General features: G+C 38.1%; 1 protein-coding gene across 5 annotated transcripts in view; it reads left to right on the forward strand.

The window, feature by feature from the left end:
- Positions 1-17,630, forward strand: part of GPBP1 (GC-rich promoter binding protein 1) — a 95,252-nt gene that overhangs the window by 34,084 nt on the left and 43,538 nt on the right. For all 5 annotated transcript variants that reach the window (XM_023734992.1, XM_023734993.1, XM_023734991.1 and 2 more), the window contains one exon: positions 7,377-7,496. In XM_023734992.1, coding sequence (XP_023590760.1) covers positions 7,434-7,496 — 63 coding nt within the window. In that variant the 5' untranslated portion in view covers positions 7,377-7,433. The remainder of the gene's footprint in view (positions 1-7,376; positions 7,497-17,630) is intronic.

Below are 17,630 nucleotides of genomic sequence, written 5' to 3' on the forward strand. Positions count from 1 at the left end.
TCTAATCTTTGTCTGAAGAGTTGGCCTTGGGAATGGTTTTAGTTTTGGGCTAACAGAGAGTCCGGAGACGATGTCTTCTGGGGTCCCTCCAGTCTCAAACCATTAAGTCTGTTTTTTTACTAGAATTTGAGTTCTGCACCCCACTTTTCTTCTGCTCCACCACGGACTCTCTTTTGTGTTCCCTGTCGGGGCGGTCACTGGTGGTAGCGAGGCGCCATCTAGTTCTGCTGGTCTCAGGTTAATGAAGTCTCTGGTTTATGTGGCCCTTTCTGTCTGTTGGGCTAATACTTTCCTTGTGTCTTTGGTGTTCTTCATTCTCCTTTACGCCAGGTGGGTTAGGACCAATTGATGCATCTTTGATGGCTGCTTGCTAGCTGCTAAGACCCCAGACGCCACTCACCAAAGTGGGATGCAGAACATTTTCTTGTTATGCCAGTTGACCTAGATGTCCCCTGAAACCATGGTCCCCAAACCCCCGCCACCCTGTCCCTCGAAGTGTTTGATTGTATTCAGGAAACTTCTTAGCTTTTGGTTTAGTCCAGTTGTGCTGACTTCCCCTGTAGTGTGTGGTGTCCTACCTTTCACCTAAGGTAGTTCTTGTCTACTGTCAAGTTAGTGAATACCCCCTCTCTCCCTCCCCACCCTCATAACTATGAAAGAATGTTTTCTTCTGTGTTTAAACCTTTTCCTGGAGTTCTTATAATAGTGGTCTTACAGAATATTTGTCCTTTTGTGACTGACTAAATTCACTTGGCATAATGCCTTCCAGATTCCTCCATGTTGTAAGACGTTCCACGGATTCATCGTTTTTCATAGTATTCCATTGTGTGGAAATACTATAATTTTTTTATCCATTTTGTCCGTTGATGGGCACCTAGGTTGTTTCCATCTTTTTGCTGTTGTGAACAGTGCTGCCGTGAATGTGAGTGTGCATGTATCTATTCGTGTGATGGTTCTTATTTCTCTAGGATATATTCAAGGAGCAGGATAGCTGGATCATACGGTATTTCTATTTCTAGCTTTTTAAGGAAGTGCCAGATCGATTTCCAAAGTGGTCGTACCATTTTACATTCCCACCAACAGTGTGTGAGTGTTCCAGTCTCTCCAAAACCTCTCCAGAATTTGTTATTTTGTGTTTTTTGGGTTAATGCTAGCCCATGGCATCTCATTGTAGTTTTGATTTGCATTTCTGTAATGGCTAATGATCGTGAGCATTTTCTAATGTGTCTGTTAGCCACCTGAATGTCTTCTTTGGCAAAGTGCCTGTTCCTATTCTTTACCTATTTTTTAATTGGGTAATTTGTCTTTTGGTTGTTGAGGTTTTGAAGTGTCTTGTAGATTTTAGAGATTAGACGCTGATCAGAGTTGTTGTAGCCAAAAATTTTTCCCAGTCTGTAGGTTCAGACAAAATTCTTTTGAGACTGAGATCTGATCTGCATTCTCTAGAACCAGGGACCAGGGTCCCACACTGGGAAGGCAGGCTGTTCATAGTGACCCTATAGGACAGAGTAGACCTGCTCCTTAGGGTTTTCGAGGAGCGCTTGGTGGATTTGAACTGTGCACGTTTTGATTAGCAGCCATAGCTCTTAACCACTGCACCAGCAGGGTTCTGCTGCGCCACATATGTGGCAGCACCCTATTGTTTATTTTTAATGTCCAGATTGTCCCCGATCTGGTCAGCGAGAACCCGTTCAAGCTGGCTTCTGTTTCCTTTTGATATGTCCCCGTTATTGTTTGGGTGCTTTCTTGCTTTTTGCTATAACAAGATATTCCAGCCTTATTTTGTTTTCTTGCCTTAGCTCTGGAATCAGCTATTTCTCCAAAAAGCCTTGGTTTATTATAGTAGGAAATGGTTTTTTTAGAAGCTAAGACCTGGTTGCTAAGTATTGGTCATTTCTGTTGGGGTTTCACTATTCTCAGGCCCTCTCAGTGCAGAGCTGGGGAAAATATGTATGTACATACATATATATTACACACAGTTACCTCTGTGTGTGTGCATGTGTGGTGTAGAAGCCTTGGTGGCACAGTGGTTATGCACTCAGCTGCTAACTGAAAGGCCAGTGGTTTGAACCCTCCAGCCTTTCCATAGGAGAAAGATATGGCAGTCTGCATCTGTAAAGATTACAGCCTTGGAAACTCTTTGGGACAGTTCTACCCTGATCTGTAGGGTTGGTATGAGTCGGAATTGACTTGACGGCAACGGGTTTTATGTACACACACACACACACACACACAGTCTGTATTATAAATAGCATTAATATAATTAATACATTGACGCATGAACATGTGTTAATCATAGTGACAACACTGCAGTGTTAATTCTAGTTTTCTCTTTTTGTTATTAGTAACTATCTTTATTGACAGTATGAAACTTTGCTTTCATTATTCTAAATATATTTACTGTTTGATCAGTTCCCCTGTATTGTATAACCAATTTTTTATAGCTGTCACTGCCACTTCCCCTACATGAATACCCCTTTTCTCAGCTTAGGCTCTGACTCCCCATTTCCACTACCTCCCTCCTTTCACAGGGATGTCTTTCTCATTCTTCTTGGGCACAACACCCCATCCCTGGCTGTCGCTTTGTGTGGAAGGCCTTCTTACCCTGCTTTATCTCTGATACCCCACACTGAACCACCCACATGTGTGGACACCCTCTTGACTCTTTTGCTCTGCTCCACATAATGATTGTAAGTCTGAACTGGGAAGAGGAAGACCCAGTTCTTCAATGAATCCTAATATGTTAGGAGTCCTGATGGCTCACTGGTTAAGTGCTTGGCTGCTAACTACAAGGAGGTTCCATCCTGCCAGCTTCTCTGCGGGAGAAGGATGTAGCAGTCTGCTTCCATAAAGATTTATGGCCCTGCAAACCTTATGGGGCAGTTTTACTTTGTCCTACCAGGTGGCTGTGAGTTGGAATTGACTTGACGGCAGTGGATTTGGTTTTTGGTATTAATAGATTAAACTAGGTTTATATTTAATGGGATACTATTCCACAGCAGAAAACTAAAAATGAATTTAAACAGTTTTCTCTGGTTCTTACCATTTTAATTTGGGAATGTTAGTTAGCTCTTTGACTAAATGTTTGAAAAGCTTAACCTGATTTCAAGGGTTGTATAGATGGTCTGTCAGTAATGGGTAGTTGTATTCTTATGACTTTATTAACAGTTTTTAGGCAGAATTTTGCAAAGTAAACAGTAGTACCCCAATTTTAGAAGAAAATGAGGTTATCCAGCCTAGTTACTGTCTGAGCTAAGATTTAAACCAGCACTATTTGGCTTTGAAACCCAATGCCTTAACTTAGTTATTCTGTGTTTTTTAAACAGGCATTGTGATTTTGAAAGCCTGTTTCTCTGAAATATAAACCATTGTAAAGATAATAAATTTGACGTTCCTTCTTATGAAATCATTTTCAGTAGGTTTTTCTTTGAAAACATGGCACAAATTTGATGGGTTCAGAAGTAAAATATTACAAGAGATAGGAAAAATTACATTTATTTCTATATTTTTTGCGAAAGCATATTATTTTTCAATTCTCGAATAATATTTAGGACTTGCTATTTTGAATCATTAATTTGTTGCATTGATTTGTTTCTTAAAAGTCAGGTACGTACACTTAAAAATGTATAGAATTCAGATTAGGATTTTTTTCAGGACCTGTTTCCCCCTGGGGAAATTTTTATTGTCAGTGGTTGAAACTTCAGGCATGGATCCACGAACCAGTTGCAGATTTGGTGAGAGATGAGAAATTAAGGTTATTTTTATTCGGGCAGTACTTAAAAATCTTAACTCTTTCTGCCCACGTGAGTCCTTCAGACCTTATAATGGAATCTGGTAGAAGATTCCTGTAAGTTGGAATTCTGGTTCTGGAGTATTCATAGGACTACTGATTTTTTTTTGGTAGTGGTAGGCTCCTGTGTGCACTATTTGATATATGTGTAAGGGAAATATATAGGTAGTTCTAGTTAGTGCATTACTATAGTTGCTGTTACACAGGGAAAGGAAGATGAAATGAAAATCAGATGAGACAAAACAGTTAAAATGAATCAAATAGGGTGGATTTTTTAAACTTTAATTTGCCTGTAGACATTTGCTGTGTAAATGCCATAATATTAACTGTTACTACTTTTTATCCTTTTTCAGAACATGAATTAACTTCTGCCATTACGTATTTATACTTTATTCTTTAAAAATTATAATTGAATTAAAATTTATAGACATTACAGAAATGAATAGGTGATTTTAGTGGTTTACCTCCAAGGAATAACTTTTAGTAGGTAATTATATTCACTTAAGTATTATTTTGAATGAGATCCTTTTTTAAATAAGTTTTTAATTTTTGGTTATTTTGGACTCTCTGGAGTTTCAATTTTTATTTGGTGTAAGCTCTAAAAATACTTCTTCATTCCCATTGAGTTATTGGGACTGTAATTTAAGAGTTTCCAACAAAAATTTGCTAGAAAAGTACAAATCACAAAGCAGTGTTTTGTGTTTAGAGAGAGAATGTAAAAATGCTTTATAAACTCTAAAAACTATTAATGTCATTTTTTCCACAAGACTTCGAAATTAATTCAAGTTGATAGTAGAATTACAGCTCAGAATGCCTGAAATTTTTGTTCTGTAGTTAATTTTGATTAGGTATACATACTCCTAAGAGCAAAACTTGTATTTGTTTCTTAAATAGAGTTTGTCCTAATTTTTCAAATTGTATTAGTTCCCCTTTCCCAGTCTATATGAGCATCTAGCATTTTAAACATTTTTACTTCCACCATGAGTTAATCAGTTGTATTTATTTCTGATATATGGTCACTCTTAACCTTTCTTTTAATAGATTATCACAATTTGGGATAGCAGAATTAGAGTATTTCTTAATATCTGGCAAATCCTTTTTTTTCCTTCACTGTTTTAGGAAATTGATACGGCTTTTTAAAACTCTGCTTTAACATTTACGTTTCAGAAAAGAATTTTGAAATAAGATTAACAATAGTATTAATCTTTTTATTTTTTAAAATCTATAATTGATTTACATTTTATTTTTAATGCTTTTTAAAAAGTTTTTTTTTGTTGTTGTTGAGAATATACATAGCAAAACATACACCAATTCAACAGTTTCTGCGTGTACATTTCAGTGACATTGATTACATTCTTCAAGTTGTGCAGTCATCTCACCCTCATTTACCAAGTTGTTCCTCCCCCATTAACATAAACTCAGTGCTCCCTAAGGTTCCTATCTGATCTTTCAAGTTGCTGTTGTCAATTTGATAACCATATAGATAGACCTTAAAAGACCACAATGTTCAAGGCAGACATTCTTTACTAGTTAAGCTAAACTAATTTTTGGTTTTAAGACTTCAGGCAACATCTTTGGTTTAAGGTTTAAAGATTTTCTCAGGGCACTAGTTTCAGGGGTTCATCCAGCCCTCCATGGCTCTAGAAAGTCTAGAGTCCATTAGAATTTGAATTCTGTTCTACATTTACCCCCTTTTGATTAAAATTCTTCTTTAGAATCTTTGATCAAAATAAATGTCCAGTAATATGGTAGCGAGCATCATCCAGTATTTCTAATGGTAAGGAGGTTTATGGAGGCAGTTAGCCATGCATTCCATATCCTCCTGTTCCTGACTCTCCTTCTTCCTTTGATGATCCAGGCTCATTTCATTACTTTTCAGTTTCACTTTGAGATTACTAAGCAATTGTAAATATAAAACATTTGCTATTGGTAAGCATAGCCATTTTGATGTTTAGCAAATTTGATTTAGGAAGATTGGCTAATAAAATGCTACACTGAAATGAGTGTACGGTTGCCCATTTGACTTCTGCCTCTCTTAAAAAAATTACGAATTTGCTGTGTTTAGATTGGGCTGACAACTTGAATCTTACTGATGCAATTGAGACAAGCTCCTGAAAAACTAAATTTAGAATGCATAAGAACAATAGTGTCTAAAATATTTAAGATACCCATTGTGATGATTGTAATTAAAATAAGAAACCTTTTATTACTGAAATTTTCAGGCATATAAGACAATAGTATTATAAAACTTCTTGTACCAACATACAGCCTCAACATTTACAAACATAAGAACAAACTCGTTTCAATTACTACCCCCAGTCAACACTCCCTGGTATATTCTAAAACAAATCCCAGATACATTATTAATTCATTTGCCAAGATTTCCATATGTATCTTTCTTTTTAAACATAACCATTACACTGTTATGACATCTAAATAATTAATAATTCCTTAGTGTCATTATCAGAGCCCTGGTGGTGCAGTGATTAAGAGCTCAACTGCCAACCAGAAGGTTGGCAGTTTGAATCCACCAACCGCTCCTTGGAAACCCTATGGGGGCAGTTCTTCGCTGTACTGTAGGGTCGGTATGAGTCAGGATCAACTCGACTGCAACAGTTTTTTTTTTTTTTTTTTTTAAGTGTCATTAACAAGGAACCCTGGTGGTGCAGTGGTTAAGGGCTCCATTGCTAACTGAAGGTCAGCAGTTTGAACTCACCAGCTGCCTTGTAGGAGAAAGATGTGGCAGTCGGTTTCTGTAAAGATTTACAGCCTTGAAAACCCTGTTGGGCAGTTCTGTTCTACTCTGTCCTACAGGGTTGCTATAGCTGGAGTTGACTCAATCGCAGTGGGTTTGGTTTTGGTTAATGTCCTTATCCAACTTGTGTTCAAATTTCCGATTGTTTCATAATTTTTTTTTTAACAATTGGTTTGTTTAAGGATCCATACAAGATCCACACAGCATATTGATCTGTTAAGCCATTTATTTGCTGAAGAAACCAAATAATTTGATCCATAGAATATCTTGTGATCTGGATTTGGCAGACTACTACTTGCAGCTGTCCTTTAACTCCTTTCTCTACCTTGTGTTTTCTGCAAATTGGTAGATCAGATTTGATTTGAGATGGGGGCAAGAACATATCATGGATGGTGCTGTGTACATCGGATTTCATCACATCAGGAGACTCTTGATGTGTCTAGTTGTCTCTTCGCGATAAGACCATTGTAATTTTTTTAAAACAAACCGTATTGAAGTGTAGTTTATTTACAATAAAATTAACCAGTTTTAAGTGTACAGTTTGATGAGTTTTGACAAATATATACAGTTGTTGTATAACCATCACTACAATTAAGATAATAGAACATTCCCATTACCTGAAAAGTTCCCCTTCTTCCGCTTGCAGTCATTCCTCTTCGCTTGTCCCCCAACCCCAGCTACCACTTGTCTGCTTTCTATCACTATAGTTTTACCTTTTTTAGAATTTCATTATAAGTAGGATCTTAATAGTAGGATTATTGTAATTTTAAGAAGGAACGTAATTTTGGCCCAGAGCTGCAGGTCTAATTTCCTTCCATTTTTATGTGACAGGGACTTGCCATGAGGTGTTGAAGCCTTGTTTCACTGAGTCGGAGAGACTGGACCTAAATGGCGCAGCATGACTTTGCTCCAGCCTGGCTTAATTTTCCTACTCCACCATCATCAACAAAGGTACTGTTTACTGTGCATTGCTCTTTCTTTTCATCTTTCTTTCTGTCTCCTTCCCTTTCATTCGTGTTTTACACAAATGTAATTAAAATGTTAAGTCTTAATATTTTTGCAGAAAAGTGCTTTTTATAGTAACCATCTAAATTACCTGATATAATTGATTGGTTTGTTTTTAATCAGTTGTCAGTTTTCAACAACATGCTAAACCATTTTACTTAAAAAATTGACTTTTGTAGTAATCAGAGTTCTGCAGATTTTGAGCCAGTTAGATACATTGAACATTTTGCACCTTACCTTTTTCCATACTATTCTGTTCTTTGGATAAACTTGCTTTATTTTTTCCTATAGATACTATGTTTTTAAAAATTTGAGGTTTTTTAAAGATTTCCATGTAAATGAAAGACTTCCTTTTTCACATAAGTAAGACTTTGAATGCCACAATACTAAAATTTTGGGAATGATGTGAACATATCAGGAATCACTGATGTAAGAAATGCTCATTTTACTTAAAAACCAAAATAGAATGGTGTGCAAAATATATTTACAAATATGTAGACTGTTGTAAGACATTGATACTGTCATCTACTTTCAAGATGTGCTGAGAGCGAAGTTCTCCAAGCAGAGTGCTAGGAATGGGGTTTTAAGCTTCATCTCTTCCTATTTTTTGTTAGAATATAGGCCACTCAGGATCTCTTTAAATAAATAGTAGTCTGATTGTAAAGTGGGAAAATACTAGTATTATATTTCTTTTGCTAAAAGTCATACTGTCACAATGTTTTTGGTTAATTAACTTTGTTAATATGGGAAATTTTGATGGGCTTGTTTCGCATCGTTTGCTGCGCAGTTGTATAAAACAATCACAGTTGGATATAGATGCAATTATCCAAATATTTGCCTCTTAGTAATGAGGAAATTTGAGTAGAAGGAGCACATACAATTACGAATTGAACTCTGTTCCAGAAAAAGTTAATTTTCAGTGATCTTTTTCATAAATAACACTTCCTTATCACTTTTTTTTTAAAATGTGTAAAGAAGTATACAGAACAAAACTAAATTGGCCTTAAATCCCACACCCAGACATTTCCTGATGACATTTCAAAAATTAGTTACTATGCGCTCATGATAAGAAACTCAAACAGAACAGAAAAGTACAAAATGAAAAGTGAAAGCCTCCCTTTCCCCACCTGTCTCTCTTGCCAGAGGCAATTTTATTTAACAGTATTTTTGGTGCATGCTTCCGGAAAATTTTTCCATGCTTATACCGGTGAGGGTATGTATGTGCGTTTAAAGAGTTATGCCAGAGGGATAGGTCTATGCACAGAGATCTGCGGCTTCCTCTTTTGACCCCGTTTCATTTCAGCACATGCAGCACTACCCCAGTCTTAGACACTGCAGAGCGTTTACAGGATGGACCACAGTTGACTTAATCGTTCTCTGTTGGGGATTCCTTATTTCTCGGCTTTTATTATATAAAACACTGCTGCAATAAACCTCCCTATGCAGGCATCTTAAGAGATAGCCCTGGTGGTGCAATGGTTGAACTCTCGGCTGCTAACCAAAAGGTCCACGATTCAACACTTCAAACACACTAGCTGCTCTGCAAGAGAAAGATGTGGCAGGCTGCTTCCGTAAAGATTATAGCCTTTGGAAACTCTATGGGACAGTCCTACTCTGTCCTGTAGGGTCACTATGAGTTGGAATCGACTGGACAGCAGTGGCTTATACAGATAGCTTAAGGGATCACTTTGGTGGTGCAATGGTTAAGCACCAAAAGGTTGGAGGTTCAAACCCAGTAGCGGCTCCGTGGGGAAAAAAAAACCTGGCAGTCTGCTCCTGTAAAGACTTACAGCTTAGGAACCCCTATGGCGTAAGTTCTACTCTGTCCTATAGGGTCACTATGAGTTAGAATCTCTAACTCGACGGCATACAACAACTATATACAGATATCTCAGTGAACTTGTATGAGTATACACCTGGGGTACATGTCTAGCAGTAGGTGCTGGATCAAAGAGTATAAAGATCTTCAATTTTCCACACTTCAAAAGAGTCACCGATTTTCCACACCTTCTACCAGCGAGCTAGACTCGTGTTAACCCCATGTGTGTCCAAGTAGAACTGTGCTCCATAGAGTTTTCAATGGCTGATCTTGTGGAAGTAGATTGCCAGGCCTTCCGAGTCTTACCACTTTTGAGATTCTCAATAATTTATATCCTGGGTTCAGTCAAGCTGTATGTTCATTGTAGGTAGAAAGTAATTTTTGTAGGTGTTTTGTCTCCTTTTCTAGACTATTAGTCCTGTCAAAGCAGAGACCAATTCTAATAATTATTTTGTTTTTCTATAATGCTTTGTTAGTAGTAAGTGCTCTGTAGATATTTTTTGAGTGGAAAAGAACATACGTAGTTTTTTTAGGATGTCTCGATACTTAAAATTACTCTAAAGGTACCATAGTTTATCTAATCTGTAAAGTCATTTACTGTAAGATACCCTCTTTTTGTACCACTAAGAAAGAAAAACATTGCCAGTTAAATTAATGTGTATGAATTTTAAGAAGCAGGCCCAGTTTTAGAGATGATAAAATGCGGAAAACTGTCTCAGCAGTAGCTTGGGACCTTGGAATTGGTTAGAACCAATCTTAATAGCCATCTTCCACTTTGTTTTTTCCATAGTGGTCAAGCAATCAAGAGATGCTCTTGATCATCTGCTTGCCTATTAATCAAGCTGTACCACGCTGAGGCATTTATTTAGGGCCTTTTGGACTACAGGCAATTCTTACAGTGCAGTTTGTTAAAAACAGCTCTTATGGGAACAATTTTATAATTTGGTAATTTGTTCCCCAATAAGGACATGTCAGATCTTAATAAATTTGACCCATAATATGTTGAAAAAGCTGCTGTGGTGTGACAGAATTCTCCTAGACAGTAGAATGTGAGAGTTTGATGATGGATCTGACTTGCCTGTTTTCACATAGCTGATTAATGTGAGCCTAGACTAGAATTCAGTATCTCCTGTTCTGCTCTCTTTCCATAGGACTCACTTTGGAATTCTGTAAAGAGACTAAACATTTTATTTCATAGACTATAGGAAGGGATTCCAAGTTTTTAGGAAATGGAGACTTCTACTGAAAGATCACTTGTTAGTTACTGACTCTCTGCCTCCTTTCTCCTCATATGTAAGTCTTGAATTTGTTCCCTTGTTTCTTTTCTGGCTGTTCTTATCCATTTTTTAGTTGGTTCACTTTTTTTTTTTACCAGACCGGTTTCAGAGCCTGGATGCATATGGATTTCTGCCTATCCTTTTATTTTCCTTTTCTTTTTTGTTCATATTGTCTGGCATAAGTATAAGGCTTGTTTTCGTTTTTAAGGAGTTTCACTGCTAACTTAGATCAATAAAAATTACCAGCACCTGGAAAGTTAGTTCCAAAACATTAAGGAAGTTATGTTTTCATTCACATGTTAACCTGAGATTAAGATTGACAGTTGCTGATATGCGTGGTGAAATCCTTACTGCTTTCTAGAATCTCACTCTTGCCGATCTGGATGTAGGCACTGATTGATGATGATGGTGATGGTGATTTTGATTTTGAGAGTTGGAATTGCCTAATCAGAGTATTTTAAATTACCTCCAGAAAATGTTACCAGTTTGGACTCTTAACTAGCAGTGTTTGAAACTGTTTCCTTAAATCTTACGCAACCTGGTTTTGACTGACACACACAGACACACACACATACATACACGATCTTTTAGCGATGTCTTCCTTTCTTATACCTTCTGCCGTTATCGTCCTTTTGTCTCTTAAATTATTATTCACAGATTCCCACTTGTACTTAATGTATCTTGTTTTCTGCCCCAGATTTTTGTTTACCTTTTATCATTTCTCCCCTTTTAATCTTGTCCTGAGTAAATGGAACAGATATTAACTGCTGTTTCAGCTTAATGGAAATCTTTCATTTATTTGTTTGTATGGATGATGTGGGGATTTGAATTAAGAAAAGTGTTTTCAGAACTGCACTTTGGTAGTTTACTGAGATGTGTAGAATTTTAGCCCCATCATGTGGTGAAATTTTAAACTGCATGTGGTTGATTCTATGTCTGTCGCTTTGGGCAATGGCTTTTGAACTGTTCTAATGGTGACCCATACTAAGAAGTAAATTTTATGTGATATTTTTGTATGGACATAGATATAAGTCGAACAAAAATGTCATATACCTGTGGTGCACTAATATTCTCTTTTGTGGTTTTCTGTCCCCCTTCCCCATTAAAAATGCCATTTGTGACCAACTGATTTTTATGATCCACTGTTAGGTCCTGACCTGCAATTTGAAAAGTAACATTTTTATTATTGGAGGAATATTTAACTGAAATGGTTGCAGATGTGAAAAATTTAAATAATTAGAAAATCCTCTTTGTTTTAGATGCTTCTCATTCCCCATCATCTTACCCTAGGAATGAAGATAAATGTCATGTCCAGGAATGGTCAGGGTAGAATCTGGATATTTTAAATAGGTCTGTGTAATATCATATAACTCTTCATGCCTTTTATCCTGATCATTACCCAGGTAGTGGACAAGAAGAGATGATTCCTTTTTGGCTACACCACATTCACTGACCAAACTGTCTTACTAAGGTGTGTGAACCAGGAGGAGTTGAGGGAGGTAGAGTCATACATTGTCTTGAGTGGAATTTTGAGGAAGCTGTAGATGCCTGTGGATGGTAGGGAGCATGGAATGTCCATTGGGTATCTTGAATATTGACCCATTGTAGTACAGACGTTTTGACAAAAGGTGTACAATTATGGAACTATAAATGGTCTGGAATGCCAAAAACATCACAGGAATTAATTTCAAGGGCCAGAGTAGTGTGACTAGAGTTAACCAGTCAGACAAGAATGGCAAACCATAACCTGAAAAAGTTTCAACAGTGGTGAGGAACCATTGATATAGCTCCAAGAGGTGGTCAAAAGTTGACATAATTGTCTTACCCCCCCGCCCCCCCAATATGTATCCTTCATAGTAAGACAACTGGGTCACCTTTTTTTGTTTTGTTTTTTCAAAATCATACTTTAGATGGTTTACAGAGCAAATTAGTTTCCCAGTGAACAGTTAATGCACATATTAATGCACATGTTGCCAACCCTGTGATGTGTCAGTACTCTCCCCTTCTCGACTTGGGTTCTCCATTTCCATTCGTCTAGCTTTCCTGTCCCCTCCTGCCTTCTCATCCTTGCCCCCGAGCTGGTGTGCCCATTTAGCCTCGTATACATGGTTGAGCTACATGTATTATTGTTTGGTTTATGGGCGTATCTAATCTTTGGTGTAAGGGTGAACCTCAGGAGTGACTTCATTACTGAGCTAAAAGGGTGTCTAGGGGCCGTACTCTCGGAGTTTCTCCAATCTCTGTCAGATCAGTAAGTCTGGTCTTTTTTTTTTTGTGTTAAAATTTTGTTTTACATTTTTCTCCAGCTTTGTCCGGGACCCTCTATTGTGATCCTTGTCAGAGGGGTCGATAGTGGTAGCTGGGCACCATCTGGTTGTACTGGACTCAGTCTGGTGGAGGCTGTGGTAGTTGTGGTCCGTTAGTCCTTTGGACTAATCTTTCCCTTGTGTTTCTGGTTTTCTTCTCCCTTGCTCCATACGTGGTAGGACCAGTGGGGTATCTTAAATGGCTACTCACAAGCTTTTAAGACCCCAGATGCTACTCACCAAAGTAGGATGTAGAAGATTTTCTTTATAGACTATGTTATGCCAATTGAGCTAGATACCCCCCAAGACTGTGGTCCCCAGCCCTCAGCCTGGTAATTGCATCCCTCGGGGAGTTTGGATATGTTTATGAACTTCCATGACAAACGGGTCAGCTTTTGGCAGAAGTCAGTAGTTGGCATGCAGTGGTGGATTCTGCATCAGAAAGATGAAGTCTTTTATTTTGTTCTCTGTCTATGATAGTGGATGTGTTGCCATTTCTGGTGTGATGGTGGATCCAGGTGGCAGTCTGGTGCTACAGGCTTGATTAGCAGTCACTCTCATTTCAATTGCTATTGATTCCAGTTACTCTCACCAGACAACAGGTCCTTACTGTGGTCATTTACATGGGTGAAACCAGACTGTTTGATTAATAGCTGCAAATTTTCAGTTTGCAAACCTAAAGAGATGTGTCTTTAATCTGTTAGACTATAGTGTAAGTGGCAGGCGAAATGCCTAGGTCATTGGCAAAAACCCAATAGTCAGTGTAATTATAACATGTCTAGTTCTTAAGAGTGTTTAAGGCAGGGGTCACAGCTTTCATTTAGCCTGTTGGGGCCAGATGGCTGCTGCTGCCCAGTGGACACCATTAGCTTTTAACTTAATTGAACCGTCAGTGAAGCAGCCTAGGCATGTTGGGGAACTTCTGTGATCTGAGATTCTTATTAAGCCAGTGGCTTTGTTGCAGGTGGTAGGGAGGGGAATCAGGTTTACCCCGAAGTGTAGTTGCCACTTCTTCATGCAAACCTGAGATGTCCCTAGGGCCAGGCCAGCTGTGCCCTCAAACACTGTTTTCATTTGACCAGTGAGTCCTGGTGGCCCTTTTTTTGGTTGTCTTTAGTCTCAGTTGTTGTTCCAAAAAAAACCCCACTGCTGTCGAGTCCATTGTAAGTCATAGCAACGCAGTTGTTAGTTGCTGACAAGTTGACTCCTACTTATGGCGACCATCTCAAAATGGGGATGTCAGGTCAGAGAGTCACATGGCCTCTGTGGGTCAAGTGTTTAATTTCAACAACACAGCAACTCAGCAGTACACCAAGAGCTGTTTCCCTTTTCAAAACGAGAATATTTGGTACCTATGTCAGGCAGATAGCCCTGTACTGTGAAATAACCTTTCATACTGTGTCTGGAGCCCTGGGGGTGCAGTGGTTAAGAACTCAGCTACTAACCAAAGGTCAGCAGTTTGAAGTCACCCACTGCTCCTTGGAAACCCTGTGGGGCAGTTTTACTGTGTCCTATAGGGTCAGTATGAGTCAGAACTGATTCAATGGCAGTGGGTTTGAGGTTGTTTTTTTTTTTTTTTTTTTTGTATACTGTTTCTGCTAGACTGCCTGGGAGGGGTTGGGGATTAACTCTCTACTTGTGACACTCCTAGAATGGGAGAATCTTGAGCGTTTTCAGTACAAGTATGTAAATCAGTATCAACTGTAAGCCACGATAACAGTACATTGATTTGGACTAAAGACCTCATTTAAAGGGTCTCTTTAATTTCCCTTTTTTACTCTTACCAGTGGAATTTGGACACACACCCTTACCCTCTGTAGAGTAGCCCTAGTGGCACAGTGGTTAAACTGCTCCGTTCGAACCCTCTAGCCGCTCTGCAGGAGAAAGATGTGACAGTATGCTTCTGTAAAGATTTACAGCGTTGGAAACCCCTGTGGGGCAGTTCTGATCTATCCTGCAGGGTCACTGTGAGTCAGAACCAACTTGACATCAGTGGATTTGGGCCTGGTTTTTGTTTTCCTACTATAGGAGCACAGACTAAGAAGTTTAACATAGTCATATCAGGGGCTACAGTCAAAGCTTCCAGAAGATTACGTTATTCCTTCAGCCGGAATGGTATAGGAAAGTGTAGCGTTGAGTGTGAGAGTAGCCCTTAGGGGACTGTAGGGGTGACTTGAAGGCTTTTTGTTTCTCCGGCTGTTGCCTTCTCCACTGTGTACCTCCAAGCTCCAGCAAGCATTCAGACTCTGGCCCTCCTGTCCCCAGGTGCCATGCTGCTGTGGCTTCACCCTGCATTCCTCAATACTTTTAGCCACTCCTTTGCCTAGCGCCTTCTCCTCTCATGCGAGTGGGTAGTAGGTTGGTGACTTGGGTGCCTGCATCCAACAGAGCCATGAAAGTTTGGGTCTGTCTTCTTCCTTAAACATACTGGACTTTCTTGTTTAAAGCAGCTGAGGTCTGGTTAGAGGGGGAAAGAAGGGATCAGGGGCATAGGGAAAGAATGTCTCCACACCAGGAAGCAAGGCTCTACATGTACATTCTGTAGGCAGCAACAGCTCAGGTTTAGCAAATTGACTTCTGGTGTTTTCAGTCTTTCCAAAACTATATCTTCATTGCTTACTTGATTTATTTCAGCTTTGGAGACTCATTGACTCAGCAGTCAGAGCCATTTTGTCTTTCAGCTGGGACTCTGTTGTCATCATAAAACATCTGTTCCTCCTCCCATGAGTATAAACAACAACCAAGCATGACTTGGGTACCTCTTCAATCCTTCCTCTTGCAGTTAGCCTCTAAATAGTGGAGGACTTTTATTCCTGTCCATCATTTAGATCAGAGCAATTGCTACCAGATCCCAGGAAGTCTTCTCATATGTCCTAATCTGGCCTACAGAGATCCATGTCTTTCTTCTTCCAGAAAGCTTTATCTCAGTCAACATCCCATTCTTATCACCAAAACTATCAGGGTCTATGAAGGGTTTGAGATTTTACCCTACTCGCAAACTAACAAGCTAGCCTGTTGCTGTTTCACAGATGCCAGCAGAAAAATGAGACTTCCCATTCCTTAAGCATGACTTGATCATAGTGGGTCAAATTGTTGTATTTGTTTTGCTAATTTTTAAAAGAATTTTTGCATCAGTATTTATACATGAGAATGGCTTATGAGTTTTCTCTCTGGTACTGTCTCATCTGGTTTTTACTGTCAAGCTTATACTGAGTTCATAAAATTATTTGGGAAATATCTTGCTCTTCTTATGTCCTGTAACAGATTGATTGCGATTATGTGTTCTTTAAATGTTTGGTAGGATTCTGTAAAATAGTCTTGGCGAGTTTATTTTATTTGGAGAGGGTATAGATTTTCGCTGTCCAGTACAGTACAGTAGCCACTAGCCACATATTCCTGTTTAAATTGGAATTAATTAAAATGGATTAGAATTAAAAATTCAATTCCTCTGTTGCTCTAGCCACATCTCAAGTGCTTAATAGCCACATTTCCAATGCCTTTATTGGACAGTGCAGATACAGATAGTTATATCATGGCAGACATTTCTGTTGGAAAGCCCTGATACAGATTTTCTTAATTCATTAGGTTTCCCTTTTCTTTACTTGGCTTTGATTTTTTTTTTTTTTTTTAAGAAAAATTTGAATAGCTTTTGGCCAGTTTAAAAATGCACACATATACACAATATTGTTTTCTTGATTAAAAAATACCTCTTCTGTTTCTCTCTTATTTTATTGTGGTAAAATATATATATAAAAATACTTACCAGTTCAACAGTTTTTACTTGTATAATTCTCTGACATTGATTACATTCATCATGTTGTGCAACTATATCTTCCACTATCCTTTTTCCAGTTATTCCACACCATTAACAGAAACTCAGTGCCCCCTAAGCAGTGACTCTCTTTCCCCTTCCCTCCTACTCTTGGTCTCTGTACATTTGCCTATTTCATTGTAAGTGTCCTCTGTGATATCTTTAGTTATGTTTCCTTTTTGTTCCTAATGTATGTTTTGTTTACTCTCTTGGTCTGTTTCAGCATGCCAAAGTTTTGATCATTTTTATTACTCTTTTCCAAGGACCAGCTTTTGTTTTTGTTGTTCGCCTCAGTTATATCTTGCTTTCTTTTTTCTTGATTTCTATTTTATTTTTTTCTTCCCTTTGCTTTCTTTGTTTTACTATTTTAATCTGGGTTTTTAAGCTTATTAATTTTTAGGCCTTCATGATACTAAAATTTCTGTTTATAACATCCAAGTTTAGATTTTTATGTAAACATATCAGATATATTTTCTTAGTTGAATTTTGAGGTCTTATTTTAAGATTACATTAAGATAATTTTAAAAAATAATATTTTATTGTGTTTTTGATTAAAGTCTACACAGCAAATTAGGTTCTCATTTGACAGTTTTCTACACAAATTATTCAGTGACACTAGTTTTATTTTTCACAATGTGTCAGCATTCTCTTTAATAGCATTCTAGTTTTCCGTTTCCAGTACTCTGGTTTTCCTGCCCTGTTACCTTCTCATCTTTGCTTTAGAGTCATTGTTGATCCTTTGGTCTCATATATGTGGTTTTTAATGGACCACCATCCTCATGGACAATATCCTTTATTTTGTGTGCCAGTCTGTTACTTCCCTAAAAGGTGACCTTGGGGATAGTTTTGGTTCGAGAGTATCTCAGG

Source organism: Trichechus manatus, unplaced genomic scaffold, assembly GCF_000243295.1.
Source record: "Trichechus manatus latirostris isolate Lorelei unplaced genomic scaffold, TriManLat1.0 scaffold00074, whole genome shotgun sequence".
Lineage (NCBI taxonomy): Eukaryota > Metazoa > Chordata > Mammalia > Sirenia > Trichechidae > Trichechus > Trichechus manatus.